The following is an 18325-nucleotide window of genomic DNA, read 5'->3' as shown; positions in this document are numbered from 1 at the left end:
GGGGAGAATATCGTTAGAATGTGAAGAAACTTGAGTATCGATGAGCTCTTTATGTTAATAAAGAATAACGAGATATAGTGAATCATTGACGCCGTTCACGATGACTTCCTAACGTATCACTACCAAATCGTTCCGTCTCTTGCAATTCGTGGGGGCCATATCCTTCGCCTCTTTAGCATCCCTATACCTCGCTGTTATCCGCTCCGAAGCTCTTGGGAAATCCACTGATTGGCTGGCGCGCCTGCCTCTCAAAACACAAAGAGATATCCACAACACTGTTCCAGCTTGAAGTGCGGAAAGCAAACGGTTCATCTGTCAGGCAAAACGTGTTGTTCGTTTCCATATTTTCGAAGACCTCCGGTGTAATTTGAATCTTCTTCCCAGAAGTGATCCTCGAATCTTCAATCTTGAAGTATGGAAACTCAGAGCTATGTTGTGAGCTTTGAGATTTCAGGGAAAAGGCTAGCCCGCGGATCTCCCTGTACTCCGAAGAGCGTGGAAATCGACAGTAAATGAAGCCTGGATATGTAATCAGTAGAGTTAGCGGGAAGCAAAGCACTGTTTTAGGAATGAAGGATTTGTACAGTACCTCGAATTTCGTATTCTCCCCCTGGCTGAATTTGCCCGGAGATTCTGTGAAAGTAGAAGCAGGACGCTAGGAGCTTTCTCGCAAGGTTACAGAGCTCCGCTTTGCGGATAGGCTCCTTCCAATACTTGTCTGCAAGATCTGCCAGTTCTTCCATCTTATCAACCTCGTGAAGTTCTGGGATTGGTGCTGGAAGAAGAGGGTTCAGGCGAAAAGATTTTGCCTTTCTGGAATCGTCCAGATCTTGGTAGTAATGTTTCCAGGTCCTTTCAGAATCCAAGCTGTTCTCTATATGATCGTAGGCCACTTTAGCTATCCGATATACTGAGCCTAACCTCTCCATCTGATTCAGAATGAAGTTTTGAAGCTGATCGCGAAATCCGGTGCTCCCCTGATTTTGTTCCGCGATTTCCGCTAGAAGGGGGTTGTGTCCAGTTCCTAGCGAAACAGCTGCATCAATTGTGTGACCAGACCACAGAAACTTGCGTTCCTCATCAACAATGCCAATGGGATTGTTGGTGTATAGGCCCCCGTCCAAGAAAGTCCTTTGTGTTCCTCGGTGGAAGTAACCTGAAAACCAGGTCGGCGCAGCGCACGTTGCTCGGGCACTGAAGTGCATTAGTCTGATGTTCAGATAGGGTAAGATGAGTGTCCCTTACGCTTCCCACGTCTTTAACTCCTGTTGCGGGTGTGGAGGACGCATGAAGTTGTATTTAGTAGAATGAGCCTCTGCAATGCCAGCAGATTATCAGCGTCATTAAGTATGAAAAGAGTATCGCAATACCACTCACCAGTCTGAGTACGATTATAATTGCCAAATACATATGGACCGCCCACACTCGAGTAGGATGTGAGTGCAATTTTTGTGTCGAATCTCTTCTGGAAGGAAGTTGGTCTACCACCAAAAAGGAATTCAAACGGCCCAAAAGCTTCTTTGAGCGACGACTCTAGAGCATATGTATCAAATCGGTCGAAGAGAACCTGCATGCCAGGAATCGGTACCAATTTGTGAATAACTCTGAGTTTGAATGACTGGCCGCAAAGGCTTTCGAACCGTTCACGACATTCGGTCACACTCCATGCCTTCGAGACTAAACCAGCTGCAATGATTCCTCCTACACTATGAATTATTTAGTTCAGTCTCGGAAAGCTTCAGCGAGTCCGAAAGCCAGAAAAAAATATCATTCCATACCTAGTCCCTACAATCAGGTCAAAGAATGACTGAATTGGAATTCTCTCGCCAAGATGTCTCTCGAGATGCTTTAGAGCCACGAGTTGTAAAATCCCGCGAACACCCCCTCTGTAAAGAATTAGACGATATAAGCGACAGGATGAACTCGGAACACACATACCCATCTAATGCCAGGAGCCTCACTCCTGCTTCTTTCGGAATTGCTCTAATGATAAGAGGTGCTTGCCATGGTAAGTGCGAATGCATGGGGCATTCATCAATCCTGGTAATGTAATTCCCATCGCCTTCCACTTGGGTTCCATAATTTGTCAAGCAGCCCTCGCAAATTACATGGCCACATGCCAACGGATGAACTGCAGCTCCCATAAGACACAGCACACAGCACACATTATCTTGGAATGCCAAGGCACCACGATTGCCGCCGTGCTGCTCGTAGAAGAGTCGGACTTCGCTTTTGTGAAGATCATAAACCTCAGGGGCTAGGAATATTCCAGAATCCGAACGCCGATTGAGAAGATTTGCTAAGTCTTGTTCCAATTTCATGAGAAAGCTGCGCTCGTTCGTCGGGTTCTGATAGCTTGTTGAGCCCTCTTGAAAGTTGCCTAATCCAGTGTCACCGTCTGTAGGAGCCGATATACCTATGAGTTGCCCATTGCTATTCTGATGGCCGAGGCTGTGCCCTGATCGGCGGTTTACACAACCGGGAAAGCTGCAAGGCCAGTCTAGATTCACGCCCTCGATAGCATTCCTGCAATGCTCTACATACTGCGGAAGAATAACATTGGCATTGCCAACTCTGCCATTTCTGGTAGCATCAAGCATGATGCAAGATGCGATGAAGGGGCTAAGAGTGTTTAATATTTCTCCGAATTCCATCGTGGGATGGAATGTCTTTAAATGGCGTCCAACCTTGACTATTTGATCCCCAAAAGTATTTGAGATTGGGGAGTTTAGGAATGATGCTTGAACGAAGTCGAATGGCTTCTCGAGGCCAGCCGGGGATGAGAAGTGTTTGAACGCGAATTGAAGGTACGGATCAAATTGATCCGCATTCAAAAGCATGCGGCTTCTCAATTTCTTCCTTTGAGCTTGCGCACCATTCAAGCCAATCTGGCGATACAGGGCAGAAACCTGAGCGTCAACCTTGTTTGGCCTGCCAATCCCAGCAGCTTGGTTGGGTATGCGAATAGCCTGTACTGTGGTGTAATAGCATTGGAGCAACCCTTTCGTGTTCAGTGTTCTCCCTGGTCGTTCCCATTTCTGGAGGTATGGTTTAAATTTGTCGAGTGTGTGAAGACTTCTGTCCATGCTTTCAAAGAGGAAGTTTGTTGTCTTCAGCTGATCCCAATCCTCGTCAGGAATAGCAGTTTCTGTTTTATTAAGTACGATGATTGCGTGGGGAAGGCTTGGGTTATTTGTCGAACGTTCAATTGCTGTGTCAGCCCACTTTAATAACATCTCTGTCACGTTTTCAATTGTTCTATTCAATATCAGCTTGGTCTTGGTTTGAAGCTTCGGACAATTGCGCGTAGCCAGTCTAATGTTGGATCTTACCTGGAATTTTCCAAAACGAATACGATTGTGTCGGAAAATGTGTATAGTATGCGCGAGTACAAATTAGTGACAATGTATTGCCTTGTTGTTGGTTTGTTGGTCCCGGCCCAAATCTTTGTTCTCACTATCTTCGCAACGGAAAAAAGGTGGTATCGAAGACTTTCTGTGGAGCTTTCTTCCACTGCAGAGTGGCATCTTGGGTTTGCATCACCGCCATTTAGCCCTTCGCAGTCTGCATAAAGAATTGGCTTCAAGCTCCCGTCGGTGGAGCTCCTCGGGTCTTTGTAGAGGTGAACGTCGCCGGAAGTTGGTTGATTGCCAGCGAAGGCGGACCCGACAACTGGGGTTTGAAGCGCGATATTTTGAGGATTGTTGAGCTAATTTCAGAAACGCCCTATTAGAAATCGTTTTATATTTTGGTGCTGGAAGAACTAACTTACAGAGATCAACAAATGAATCAAGCTACTTTTCCCCGCTCCTGAAGTAGATCAGCCACGATGAATCCTCTGGCGTAAGACTAATTGGTTACCTGTTTGACCAACAAAGGATACCAAGCTCGGATATAAGCGTGTCCGAGTCGAGGGGGGGTATTCAGCCATGAGCTGGGCATACCGACCATGGTCCATGAATGTAGCATCACTATCTTGCTGTCCATCGGCACGAGAAACACCGAACCACGTCGTTACGTGATCCGCTCTGTGGAGCGAATCTTCCTCGTCGAGTGTTCTCCGGGGTCGAAGAGAATTGCAGACCTTATTACTCAACCCCAAGCTAGTTTTCTCATGAACCTGTGACCCTCGACCGAGATCCGTGTGCAATGGCCAATGTTCCCAGCAGTCCGAGCAGAATTCATGCTCACAAATGTTACACAACACTCTATCAGGCCCAATCTCCCGGCACATTAGACAAATTGTGTGGATTGCCATGATAGATTCGGAGACTATCCCGCCTGCTCCAAGCTGCGAGGTATAATATTTCGCGGTACTCGTGCGTGTGTAGCTAATTCTGGGCTTTTGGAGCTGGGAAGTCGAGCGGGGCACGAGATTTGGGATCATGAGGAATTAACACTGCAGAGTGCTACATATGTAATAGGGTGCCTGTGCGACTGGGCGAGGCCCCACCCTGGGATCCCGCGTTTCTTTTCTTACTCCCCTTCAACGAGGTATTTATAATTGGCGATTGTGAAACATCTTTGCCCTGCAAAAGAACGGCAAGTGCCATATTGCCAAACCTTAGCCAATCGACTTTGTTCAGCTGAGCCTCATGGCGTGAAATTGCTTGACCCCAACCAATGACGCAATTATGGATGGGCACCACTTTGATGCAAGTAACTTCATATGGAAACATCCAAGGTGCATAGCCACCACTGGCAATTTTCTGGCGCGAAGCTGAGAAGCGCCAACCCCCTTCGAACTAAGCACATAACACACAAAACTGAGCGCAATACTAATATCCTTAATCCAACTAGAATACCATCTTTACTAAAAATCCACACCGGGGCATCGATTGTTCAAATCCTAACAATTATCTCGGTCAGATTTTGGAGGTTTAGAGAGCTCGACTTCAAGAGATGACGGTTGGGATGTGGTGGAGGATATGAAGGCACTCCAGCAGTCCCAGGTGTATCCATCAGCGCCGACGATGGCCCACCCGATGGGTCCCGCGAACGACGCAGTAAGAGCCCCTGAAAGAGTACCAGTCGACATGGCTCCTGTTATGGCAGCCCTTATGCTTGTTAATTTGACTAATGAGAGCCTCTTGTGTATTAGTAAGGAGTTTATAATAGGGAGGTTACTTCCTGTCTGGAGGCATATATGCCTTTATGCCTTCACATGAGGGTTATATGCTCGATACCAAAATCCCTAGTAACTTGGCCATAATTAGGGGTCAATTGCGCATTCAGCGCATTAATCGCCTTTTCGATATCTTGTTCGCTGACTATTTTATCGAATTTTGAAGGTGGTAGGGTAATTTTTAGTGAGGTGTGCATTGACTGTGGATCTCGGTTACAGCGATGTGCGAAACTAGCTTTAAAACACCATTTTTTACCGAGCTTTGGAAATCGCGTCTGGAGCCGCGTCGCGCATGACCTAATATTACTAAATCGCGAATTACTCAATAACCATAACTCCAGATTAAGAAGTAAGTTAATTGAATAATAGATTGCCTGCCTATCTTTAGTTCCCTAATAGTATTAGTACCCAAGCCCGGTATTCGTTTGCTACTATACGTAGTTAGGCGAATCGAGAATACCCTATATAATCCCGAAGCCATTATTAATAAAACTTATCTTTAATAACTCGCTATTAATTTTAATACTACTATTTAGATAATATATACTTATTAGAGACAAATTACTACTAGAAGACCTATTATATGCCGTTTAGGAGGTTTTCGGAGGATAATTACGTTTTATATAAAGTAGGCCATTTACTACTTTCTTATTAAGATGCCTTGGTTATATTAGGACGAGATTATAGAGTTCTTACTAGAAGCTTTTGGGGTTACTATTAATAGATTAATAATTTTGAAGCTTCTAAGGCATATTAATATTATATGGAAGAAGCTTGCAATTATGGTTATATAAAGAAATAAAGAGCTAAGAACTTAATAGCGGAATAACCTTTAGTAATTTATGGCAAATTAAATTATTTATATAGACGAATCAGGAAGTAATAGATATAATAGTAATTGAATAATAGGATATATAGAGGAAGGAGTTCGTATAATAGTATCTTATTAGCTTTAAAAGAAAGAAAGGGTCTTAGTTCTTCCGGTATATATAATTAAGAAGTATATTATATCTATTATATTTATAAGTAGTTTAATAGGAGCTATATTTGAGGACTTTATTATTAAATAGCTTTTATCTTTTTATAATTCTTTTCTGGCTCCCTAATTAGTAATTATAATAGATAATATATTAGTTTATTACGAATTATAGGATTGAATTATTAAGGCTTATTAATACCAGAATATCTGGATATACTAGCTTCTTTCTTACTTGCCCGATTTTAACCTAATTAAAGAGAGCTTTAGTAATATAAAGGCCTATATATATTATATATATTAAAAAGAGTATAATAAATATAGGAATTATTAAAAATATATTAAATAAGTAATTCGGAAGATTAGAACTAGTACTACTATAGCTTATTAAGTACGAGAATATTTTAGAAATACGGGAATATATAAAGTACTAGATAATTAGGGCTATTTTAGGTATATTTTGAGAAGTATTTATTTATTAGGAATATAGCTTTTTATTATAATATATGCTTGGTTTCTTGTACTTTACTTATATTTTACTAATAATATATAATAAAATTTACTTCTTATAATATTAATTTATAAAGCAAATTCTCTAATTAAGTATATTTTTATACTAATTTTAAAGAATTAAAATTATTTAATTTTATTAAAAGTCTATAAAATAAAAGCTCTTTTTATTTATATGTTTTTTAATGTTTTTATAAAGATTTTACGAATTACCTTACTTAGTATAATTTCTTATTTAGAGTTTTACCCAAAATATATATTAAATTATAAAATAAAAAAAGATTAAAGAAATAAACGAGATAATATTATAATTATAAAATAAGGAAAACAGAAATATATTATATTATATATAATACTTATAATAATGGAATAATTCTCCTTTCTTTAAAGTAAAGTATTTATAATTTCCTTATAAGTAATCCGGTATATATGAGTTTATATATAGCTCTTTATATTATTTAGCTAGTTTATGATTTGCTATAGTATAAAGGCCTTAAGCTACTTCCTAATAAGTATATTAATTCGATTTCTATTAAGAAACTTGAGATTAAATAAAGATAATAGTATTACTAGGGATCCCCTTTTACGAAAGTATAGCTACTATTTCGCTTGTTTTTAATTAATTAATCTTGAAATTCTTTTCCTTAATTACTTATATAGCCTTATTAATATTCTCCTTATTCTTACTAGCTATAGTTATTAACTAGTCTTAGAAATCGGGAAGGAAATTAACTATAGGATATTGAATTAGGGATAAGGCTTAAGGTATAGGATTACGGGAAAAGAGTCGAGAATAAAAGTACTATTAATAATAAAAAGTACGGGGGCTATTATGGTAATACTAACTTTTAAGGAAACCGAATTTATTACGGTAATTAAAGTATAGTAGTAAAGGATATTATGGTTATTAGGAAGGTTATTAAATAATAATTAGTTAAACTTATATAGAAGTAGATATAAAAGTAGGTATATCCTTTTTTATAGCCTTCTTTTAACTTTATTTCTTCTTCTTTATTTTTTGCTATTCTTAAAGAAAGTAAGCTATCTAATTAGGTAATAATATATTAATTATAATTTCGGGAATTATACTAACTAAAGTAGCCTACTTATTTTATTACTTTAATATAACTTTATAGTATTCTTTTAATAAGCTTATCTTATAGTAGTAAGAACCGTAATTGAGATAGTTAAGGTCTTTATAAAAATATTATACGAATATCTTTTAATAAATATATTCTTAAGCTAGAAGGCTTATATTACGGGCTGCTTTCTCTTAAAGTTATTAATTTATTATAGAGTCTTATAGTTTTAAAGAAAGATATAAAGGAAGCTCGAGATTATTATTAATATTAAGGGAAGTGAGTCTTATAGATTATATAATATGCAGTCTAGATTTGCCCTTAGTTCTATTACCTTTTACTTTATTTGTACTTAGAGAAGAAGTCTTTTAATAATTAAATATCCTATATATTATATTTATATAGATCTTATGGCATATCTTCCGATTTCTATTACTATTCTTTTCTATTTAATAAAGTATAGTTAAAAGACTAAGCTAAGAATTATTATTATTAATATATATGAAATTAATTACCTTAAAATTACTAATTCTAATTATCTAGTAAGATAACTTTGGTTTCTTGTATAGCTAGAGGTTATAAATAGTTTTAAACTCTCTAATATACTTAATATAAAGAAAGGCTTATAAATTATTAAAATCGTCCCGTATAGTAAAGTTAATATCCATAATCTTTGAGAATATTTTTTCTTTTTATATATTATCTATAACCGGAATTATAAATATAGATATATTATAGGGTGCTTCTTGCTTAATTAAAGAATTAAATAGCGGAAGAGGAGGTTATATTACTTTCTTAGCACGCTTTGGGAGCAGGGTATTATTAAGGGAAGATGTCTGGGGAACTAGAGAGTTACTTGGAATAATAATTAGAGTATCAGGTACCGGATCTCTCTCGATTTCGGGTTCAGGGGCGTTTATAGGTGCTATAGCTTGCTTTTTGGGTCTCTTCCGCTATCGTACGAGTGATTGGGACGCGTTGAATTCGGCCAGCGTGTTCCTATTAGGACGGTACGCCCGTTTCGGAGATTTCTCAGGAGAAGGTGCTCTGGCTTGCAGGCGCTTGGAGGATCTTGCGGGAGGCATGGCAAACTTTAATTTTGCAGTATTACAGATGAATTAATAAAGTGGTTGTGGAGTAATTACAAAAATTGGAAATCTATGGTTAGTAATCGTTCTCTCCAGACGCGATTTCCAAAGCTCGGTAAAAAATGGTGTTTTAAAGCTAGTTTCGCATATCGCTGTAAATTTACAGCCGTATGCGAAACACCATTTAAAATGCGATTTTTTAGCGAGAACCAACAAAATGCGATTTTTGCCGCGTCGCGTATTCTACCAAATAATCGAACCGCGAATTGCATTATAACTATGACGTAAACGTATAAAGTAAGTTAATCAGATTATTGGGGAGCACCTATACTAACTTCGTATAGAAGGGTTTTCTACTGCCATGCCTATATACTTAGCAGCAGATATAGTATATCGAATCAAATATGCTTTACGTGGCGCCGGCCCTCGACCCTCTGGACGATTTATTTAATAGCTAGCATGCGACTATAATACCATAGTTCAGACTATATATAACTATTAGAGGCATATATTGGCGAATAAACCGGTTAAGGCCCCTTCTGGTGGTACTAAGCGTATTATTACTCGGAAGATGAAGCAGGCTATAAAGTATATTTTGGATAAAGAGCCCTGGTGGTATTAAGACGAGCTTGCCGAATTTTTATATAAAGTCTATAATATTAAGGTTAATTAATCTACGGTTTTATAAGCTTTAAAGAGGATTAAGGTTATAAGAAAGCAATTAAAGGTCGTGGCTATATAGAGGAATACAGAACTAAGAGTATATTAGTAATATTATCTCCAAGACTTTATGGCCTTATAATTAGTATATATAGACGAATTAGGAAGTAATAAACGAACCGGCGATCGAATGTATAGATAAATAAATAAAGGGGTTCATATTCAGGTAAAACGTTAGTTAAGTAAAAGGAATAGAATATTAGTTCTTCCGGTATATATAATTAATAGATATATTATATCTATAATCTTTAAAGGCACCTGTACTAGAGAGATCTTTGAGGAGTTTATTATTGAGCAAGTTCTTCCAATAATAATACTATATCTAGGTCCTTAATTAGTTCTAATTATAGATAATGCCTCGATATATTACTCTAATTTATAAAGGATTAAAGAGGTAGCTAGATAATATAGTATTTGGATACGGTTTCTTCCCCTATACTTACCTGATTTTAACCTAATTAAGGAGAGCTTTAGCGATCTAAAGGCCTATATTCAATAATATTATTACCGGAAGTATAGGAAATTCGATAATTACCAGAGTTTTCTTAAATGGGCTGTTTAGAAGGTTAGTACTAGAATAGGGGCTTACTAATAAGCAAGAGTATATTTTAGGAATATAGGAGTATAAGGGATACTAGATAATTAAGTGGATTTCAGGGCCAAATTAGCCTTTTTATTCTTTAGTACTTTGTATCTTTTTATAGGAGTAATATAAGTTTTGGAAGCGAGGTATATATTTCATTAAAAATTTATTAATTTTATTATATTTCGATATTCTTGGCTATCTAATTAATATTATAATAGAAAGTTTTTTATATATAATTTAGGGCAAAAGTAATTATAGAATAGATATTTGATTTTATTATAATAATATTTCGAAAAATATTAGCCTTTTTTTATATATTTCAATAGTCTTATACCTGTTTTTATACTTTTCAGATCTTTACTATCTAATATTACTATATCCCAAAAGCTTTCTTAAAGAGATTAATTCCGTACTAAGGAAATAACTAGAATATTAGTAATTATTAAAGAAACTAGCTAATCTATTCTCCTTATCTCTCCTGAATTCCTAATAAAAAGATAAAGCTATTAATCTCCCTTTTTAATATTAAGCTTGCCTTATTTATACTAGTCCTTATATAGTATTATAATATTGTTTCTATAGAGCTTTAAATTCCTTTACTGCCCTTTATATCTATATATAAATATCGATTCATATATTCTCGGTATATAGTATATTTATTATCTTTTAAGTATAGATAAGATCCTTAACTCGAATTCGCTTTCTCTTCAAGATATTAAAACCATATTTAATATAGGCTCGGTTGTCTTTCTTTTCTTCTTATTCTAGTATATATTATAAGAGCCTAGTAAGCTCTTTATTATATAGTTCTCGAATCGGGGAGGAGGGAATTATAGAACGGGAGGGGTTCGGGTAATATAGTCGAGATAGAGTAATTGGATAATTATAGTTAATATTATAATATTGACTATATACTAGCAAAGGACGTTAATACTGAAATTATAGGGGAGAAGGGTAATACTGGAGCTGTAGTTAGTAGTATTTAGGCGGGGGTATAGGTTATAAAGGATATGGATATTATATAAAAGCAGGAGGTTAAGATACTATAATTAGAAATATAGGAGTCTCTTCTTTTAAATTAACTGTAATTATCTTCTCTTTCTTCTTATAGTTTCATTATTTATTTATATACTTGTTTGTTCTTGCAATATAGCTAATAATCTAATTAGGTAGAGAAATATTAAGGGTAATATTATTAATACTAATTAGTTTGGCCTATTCGTCTAGTTCTTCCTATAAAAGCTTATAGTATATATTTCTTTACTTAAGGAGGAAGTAATTACCGGTACTACCGCATTCTCTATTCGAGTAACCGTCTCTTATATACCGAGTTCGGGCAAAGAGCTATTTGCAATGGTATTAATATTTAGGGAGTATACTATTACGAGCTCTCTTCTCTTTTAGCTATCTTGCTATTATAGAGGCTCGTCCGTAAACAGGTAGTAGATCTAGATCATTTGAATCGCCGTTATCGTCTTCTTCTTCTTTGTTCGCTTCCACTTCGGAGGTATTTTCGGGGGTAGCTTCAAGGTTCATATATTGAACTATATCTGGACGAGCTTTGCTCTTCCCTCTGGACGGGACGATTTATAGAGGGGGTAGAGTAACCAGACGATTATAAGAGATATAAATCGTATTAATTTCGACCTTATAGGTATGTTTTCTAGAAGCTCTATTATCCTTCTTAATTTGACGGAGCGTAATTTCGATATTTTTCCAAGCTTTGGTATCTTTAATACGAAGGGTATAGTATTATCCTTTTGGATTGCCAATTATAATATTCTAATGAGATAATCAAGGTTTCTCTCCTGGTATTAGCTTGCGTATATCCTCCTACTGCTTTATATATCTCTTGTAAACGTATACGTAAAGCGTTTCAAGGTTATCGCGAAAGATATTATTAATATTAAGGTATATATAAATGCCGGTATTAGACTTGCGTAATCCATTAATAATTAGTGTAATTATTAGAGATATACTATGAGGCATCTTTCCTTCGTCATTTGGATCAAATGGGGACGAAGGAGGAGGGGCATTTGCTCTCTTGCATAGTGGAATTAGGGTGAGGTGTGTTGGAGAGCTCGGAGCAGGAGGAGGTATTCCGGGAGTACTAGAAATTGGAATTGGAGATACTGGGGTCTTCTCCGGTAATAGAATATCTTGAGGAAGCCCAGACGCCTTTAAAACCTTCCGCTTTCCAGTGTTTTGCTTTCGAATAAGAGCTTGCTGTACTGAAAACGCGTCAAGGGTGTTCGCGTTAGGCCTTCGGGCTCGTTTCGTGACTTTCTCAGCAGATGGCTCCTCTCCAAGCAAGCGCTTGGAGGAACGTTTTGGGGGCATGCTCCCTACGATATATTTCGAGTTTTGGGCTATTCGATAAGGTGGTTGTGGAGCAATTCGTGGATCGATTAGTCTTGATTAACCAATGGTTCTGCAAAATCGCGTTTTGTTGGTTCTCGCTAAAAAATCGCATTTTAAACGGTGTTTCGCATGCGGCTGTAAGGTTCAGCCTACCAGTCATAAAAATTCGAGGCCCCGCCTCCAAACATCATTCAACAACAACACAATGTCTTCCATGCACGCCTTCGCGCACAACTCCTCCGACGAGTCGTCGGACGAAGGAGATGACTTCCACCATCCCTCTACCGATCCAAATGCCGACGAATTCGCAGACTACAACCCCAGAAAGCGTCGACGAACAGGCCGAGACGCGAAGGAGCGCGCAGCACTCGGTGTTTTCGGCTCCGAGAGCGAAGAAGATGATGGGCCTGGTCGGAAATGGAAGAGGAAGAGCAATTTGAGGGGAAAGGGGATGTCGTTTGTCAGCACGGGGCAGAAGACTTTTGACGAGGATGAGGACGAAGATGAAGAGGAAGAGGAAGTGGAGGAAGATGTGGACATGGACGATGCTGAAGAAGAGGCAGAGGCGCCGAAGGGCTTGGGATTTGGGAGTGTGCCGCGAGGCTTGGGATTCCATAGTCCTGCGCCTGGAAAGAAGATCAACAATGCGCCGAAAAGTGCCACACCTTTGGGAAGGGGATTCGTGCCTTCTTCTGCGGCCGTTCCGATTCTCAAAAACAACGACGATGACGAAGTATCGACCCCTAGGATTTCACGACCGAGTGCATTCTCCACACCTACTTCTGGAAATGGACGTGGGAAGAAGACCCAGGCAGGGCCTTCGGTCAATGCTGGGTCGTTTGCCGCTAGGATGATGGCGAAGATGGGCTATAAGGAGGGGGAAGGTCTTGGAAAAGATGGCACGGGACGGAGCGGTGTGATCGAAGTTACACTACGGCCACAAGGTGTTGGTTTGGGTGCTGTTAAGGAGAAATCGAAGCAGGAAATTGAAGAAGAGAAGCGGCAGGCCAAATTGCGGGGAGAGAAGTACGAAGACTCGGATGAAGAGCGGAAGAAACGTCGCAAGAAACCGAGAGCCAGCGGCATTGAGAGTGGAAGTGGAAGTGGGATGAGTACACCTCGACGAGCTCCAAAGCCCAAGTTCAGGACATTAGAGGAAGTACAAAGAGCTGCGCCAGGTTTACAGATCCCAGATGCTTTTGCCCCCATTCTGGATATGACTGCTCCTGGCCAACGTTTATTGACCTCTACGTCTGGTCTACTAACGCCAACTACCGGGACTGAAAGTGTTGAGCAAATCGAGTCCAAGAAATTGGCTCGTCGTGCTCAAAATGACCTTTCTGCCTATGTGGAGGAGTGGAAAAACTTGGAGGAACGGAAGGCCTACATCGAGATGACCATTATTCAACACCAACAGGAGTTAGACGAAGAACAACGAGAGTTCGACCAGATGAAGTATTTTGCTGACAGCGTCCATTCAATATCTCAATCTGTGAGGGATTTGCAATGGGACCCTGTTTTGCAAGCTCTTCTGGCAGCAGATACTTTGTCGGTATCAGGAACCAACACCAATGTTAATGAAGAGCTATCGAGTATTGCCGTAGCAGCAATCCATCCGTTTCTCCGCCAAGCTACGGAAGGCTGGCAACCACTTGAAGATTCAAAACTCGCCGGGATGGCTCCTCAACTTTCGAAAATACGGCACATCCTTGGAGCTTCTTTAAGCAGGAGCAAATCAGTCACTGGTCAAGATTATCTGGTGAATGATGGATCCCATCGAGTTCATGCCAAGTCAACAACAGCTTACGAAAGCATGATTTACAAGATCATTTTTCCGAAGATTGTATCGGCGATCAACCAAACCTGGGATGTATACGATCCAACTCCCTTGCTTTCATTGTTTGAAGCGTGGGAAGGTCTCATACCATCTTTCGTTCGCTCACAAATCCTCAACCAAGCAGTCGTTGGAAAACTCAACGAAGCAGTGTCGTCCTGGAACCCGAAAAAGAGACGCACCCATGAGCTGCCTCACCTTTGGCTCTTTCCATGGCTGCAGTACCTTCCAGCGCATCATGCAGATCCCAAGAGCTCAACCGGCCTTGTTAGTGATGTCAAGCGCAAATTCCGGCAGCTTGTCGACACTTGGGATTTCCACAAAGGCGTTGTACCAGGTCTTCGACAGTGGCGAGAGGTCCTCTGCCCCAGTCGTGAAAATGACCAGTGGACACCCTTGATCATGAACCATGTTATCCCTAGTATGGCACGCTTTCTGCAGAACGAGAAAAATTTTGTGGTTGATCCCAACGATCAAGCACCCTACATGACTTCTCTTCAAGGCGTATTCGGCTGGAAAGTTATCCTCAAACCGAGCTACATCGGTGAGGTCATCGTCAAGGCAGTCTTCCCGAGGTGGCATGACGTTCTCCACCAGTGGCTCACGGTCGTGGGACCAAATGAGGAAATTGGACAGTGGTTTGAATGGTGGCGAGATGAGGTCTTCCCCGACGAAATCAAGAACTTGCCATCAATCCAGGAGCAATTCGACAAGGGCCACGAAATGATCAACCAGGCCCTAGATCTCGGGTCCTTGGCAGCAACTCACCTTCCTGCACCTTCCCAGAGGAAACACGTATCACCGCCGCCCAAACAAGTCACACCCCCCAAACCAGCTTCAGCACCCGTTGTGGAAGAATCAACATTCAGACACAAAGTGGAAGATTGGTGCATCGAAAACGACTTGCAGCTCTTACCCGAGAAGAAGGTTATGCACACCGCTGGACCTTTATACAGAATTACGGCTGCAGGAAATGGAAAGAATGGCACGTTGGCGTATTTCAAGGGAGATAGTTTGTGGGCACTGAGCAAGAAAGGGGCAGAGACGGCGGAAATTAGGATTGATTGGGAGAACGCTGATGCTAGGGATGCATTGTTTGGGATGGCGTGGCAGAATGTGAAGTAAACAATACCCGATGAATATCATCACACGTTAGTAGAATGAACCGGAGAATGAGGTTGGAATCAATGCATAATCGTGCCTCCTTGCACAGCGTAACTTTCATTCTTCCCCCAGGAAATGGATAAGGTAACATAGCCAAGTGGCTCCTTTCCGAATTATTTTGTGGCGAGGTTTCAATTTCAGATTTTATGCTTCGTTATATTTTCCATTACTGGTTATTAGAGACACTCCATCGTCACGTGTCACACATTCTGAGAGCAACTTTAGCAACTTTAGCCTCCAGATATTGGGGTTTCGAATACATATCATCTAATTCATGTCGTTGCTACTTGGTATCTCATATCTTGTGAACACCATCCCTCTCACACGTGTGTACCGTATTTACGGTCTTGCCCCACATTCCTCGGCATTTCGAATGACATCAGCGCGGGGCAGGTGCTGAAACTTCAATCAAAGAACATCAAATGCTCATCCTACCCTCGCCTCATCGGACATAACACAGCTCACCAAAATTGAATCCAAACTATCGCCGAAGTAACAGCTCGGACAATATCCAGAACCAGCATTAGGGCCGGTTCGATAATTCAAATAAATAGGTCGCGTCCCGCACAAGCCGCAGCTGTCATACCACCCCTCCTTCAACCCCTCTGAAGAAAAGAATCAATTGAGTACGCATCCCACGATCAAATCATTAATTGTCTTGTTTACGCAAGGATCAGTTAATTTATTAACAATAGTCAAGCTGACAAGACAAGCCTTCACCCGTTCCACATAAAAATTCTCCAACAAAATTAATTTGAACAACTTCAAAATGGCACCAAAAGTTCTCTTCGTTCTCACCTCCCACGACAAGATGGGAGACACTGGGAAGCCCACTGGATGGTATCTTGTCAGTTCTTCCCTTCTTCTCCCCCAATTCCTAGTACCCCGGCGTCACCGCCTTCCACCCCATCTTCTTCAACTCTTGCTAACGTTCCTCTCACCACCAGCCCGAATTCGCTCACCCATATGAAGTCCTCGCAGACCACGTCCAAGTCGTGGTGGCATCTCCCAACGGCGGCGCCGCGCCGCTCGACCCCTCCTCCGTCGAAGCCTTCAAAGGCGATGCCTCTGCAACCAAATTCCTGAACACGAAGGAGGCACTATGGAAGAATACACACAAGCTGTCGGAATTCATCGGACATGCGAATGATTACGAGGCTATATTCTTTGTTGGTGGTCACGGACGTACGCACCCTTCTCTTTCATATATACACCCCTTGGTCTGGTGTAGTTTGGAAAAGGAATGTTATATTGACGCGCTTTGTAGCAATGTTCGACCTAGCCAAGGACGAAACGTCCCACAAACTCATCAACGAATTTTGGGCCCACAACAAGATCGTGTCCGCCGTATGTCACGGTCCCGCCGCCTTAGCATACGTCAAGCTCCCCTCAGGCCAATACCTGCTCTCCGGTCAATCTGTCACCGGTTTCTCGAACGCGGAGGAAGATCAGGTGGGCTTGAGTGCCGCGATGCCGTTCATGCTTGAGGATCAGCTTAACACGGCGTCTGGAGGCAAGTTCGTGAAGGCTGCAGAGGCCTGGGGTGCGAAGGTGGTTGTAAGTGGTGGAGGCAGAATTATCACTGGTCAGAACCCAAGCAGTTCTGGCCCGCTTGGACAGGCGATTTATGATGGAATCTTTGGGCAGTTGACGACGAAGGATGAGGTGTAGGTGGGGAGGCAATGGGATGGCAGTTATGAAATGTCAGTAAAAAACTATCAAATGGAAAGTTGAGGAACTGTTCTCTTCGTGAAATGCAACTGTGTTCTCTTAGTTCAGTTTTCAGAGAATCTCTCTTGGAGCCTCTCAAGCCATATCTGCCATCTACTATTCGCCCCCTATTCCCCTACGCAACTTCCCTCACAAGCGCCGTGTTAATATACTCCCAAATCTTAATCAACTTTTCCCTCTCCGCTTCAAAGATAAAAATCTAACAAAATCTACACGATCACTTATATCAGCTGCCCTTTCTCAATCTCCTTGTCCCCCTGGCCACTGATCTCCTTTCTCGCCTTAAATGATAGGAAACTAGCAGACAAATTCAATCATGATTATAAGGTTTCCCACCAGTGCTCCCAATGGGTGGGTAGGGCCGATTTTTGAGCTAGCCCTGGACCACCCAGTAAAAATCTAAGAACTGGACTACCTTGGACTAGCTAATTAGGGGTTGGACCAGGTCGAACTGGTCCGCCTGAAGGTCTTATTTCTAAAAATAGCCTAGCGCTAGCCAAAAGGAGTAACAGATTGGAGCTTCTCTACCCCCCCCGATGCCTCCCTTTTTTGCTGATCAGCTGATAAGTACTCAAAGTAATTACCATAAAATAAGCCCCCCTTTACCCAACTTCTTATGCACTCACTAGCCTCGATTGCTTCAGGCTTTAAAGCACTCCGATAGGGTGGTATCATCAATTTATCGCCATGATTAGTACTACTTATGGAAGACAGTTCACTAAATGCGGACGATGTTATATGTAATGCACTAGGCGAAATAGCACGATCAGAGCTAGAAATCGGTGGTTGAGACATAATTATCAATAGAATCAAGTGCAACTCACGTAATTCCAGAGAGAAAATTGCTATGCTGCAGAGATTTTTTTCCAAAAAAAGTGGGAAATCGTCCAAGCTTAAGCCCGATCTGCAGAGCTAGGCCTAAAGTATATCTTCAAAATCGACCCCAAGCGGGCCTATCAGGGCGCCCTGAGTAATCAAAAGTCACGCCCTGGACCACCCAATAAAAGCCAGGGCGTCAGATTACTTAGAACTGCCCTGGACTTTACCAGGTGGGTGGTCCAGGGGGCGCTAGGCGCCCCACCCATTGGGAACACTGTTTCCCACTCTTCTGCGTCGCATACACACTACCCTCGACAATCGCCTTCAAGCCA

General features: G+C 40.8%; 3 protein-coding genes across 3 annotated transcripts; 2 read left to right on the top strand and 1 right to left on the bottom strand.

The window, feature by feature from the left end:
- Positions 1-563: 563 nt before the first annotated feature.
- K444DRAFT_525620 (FabD/lysophospholipase-like protein) lies at positions 564-4234 on the bottom strand (the record flags this gene model as incomplete). The annotated part of the gene is made up of 8 exons (XM_024874460.1): positions 564-1194; positions 1246-1315; positions 1378-1706; positions 1779-1886; positions 1939-3258; positions 3333-3709; positions 3773-3810; positions 3862-4234. 8 exons carry the CDS (start codon positions 4232-4234, stop codon positions 564-566), a joined length of 3246 nt encoding a protein of 1081 aa, XP_024738969.1.
- Positions 4235-12605: 8371 nt separating this feature from the next.
- On the top strand, positions 12606-15492 carry K444DRAFT_558771 (TFP11-domain-containing protein). The gene has a single exon (XM_024876841.1). The coding sequence runs from the start codon at positions 12651-12653 to the stop codon at positions 15402-15404; it is 2754 nt and encodes a 917-aa protein (XP_024738968.1). The 5' UTR covers positions 12606-12650; the 3' UTR covers positions 15405-15492.
- A 720-nt stretch (positions 15493-16212) lies between these two features.
- On the top strand, positions 16213-17114 carry K444DRAFT_525585 (putative chaperone protein HSP31; the record flags this gene model as incomplete). The annotated part of the gene is made up of 3 exons (XM_024874458.1): positions 16213-16290; positions 16391-16628; positions 16711-17114. 3 exons carry the CDS (start codon positions 16213-16215, stop codon positions 17112-17114), a joined length of 720 nt encoding a protein of 239 aa, XP_024738967.1.
- Positions 17115-18325: the final 1211 nt, after the last annotated feature.

This window comes from Hyaloscypha bicolor, assembly GCF_002865645.1.
Source record: "Hyaloscypha bicolor E unplaced genomic scaffold K444scaffold_55, whole genome shotgun sequence".
NCBI classification, from domain to species: domain Eukaryota; kingdom Fungi; phylum Ascomycota; class Leotiomycetes; order Helotiales; family Hyaloscyphaceae; genus Hyaloscypha; species Hyaloscypha bicolor.
This window is presented reverse-complemented; position numbering and strand designations above follow the sequence as displayed.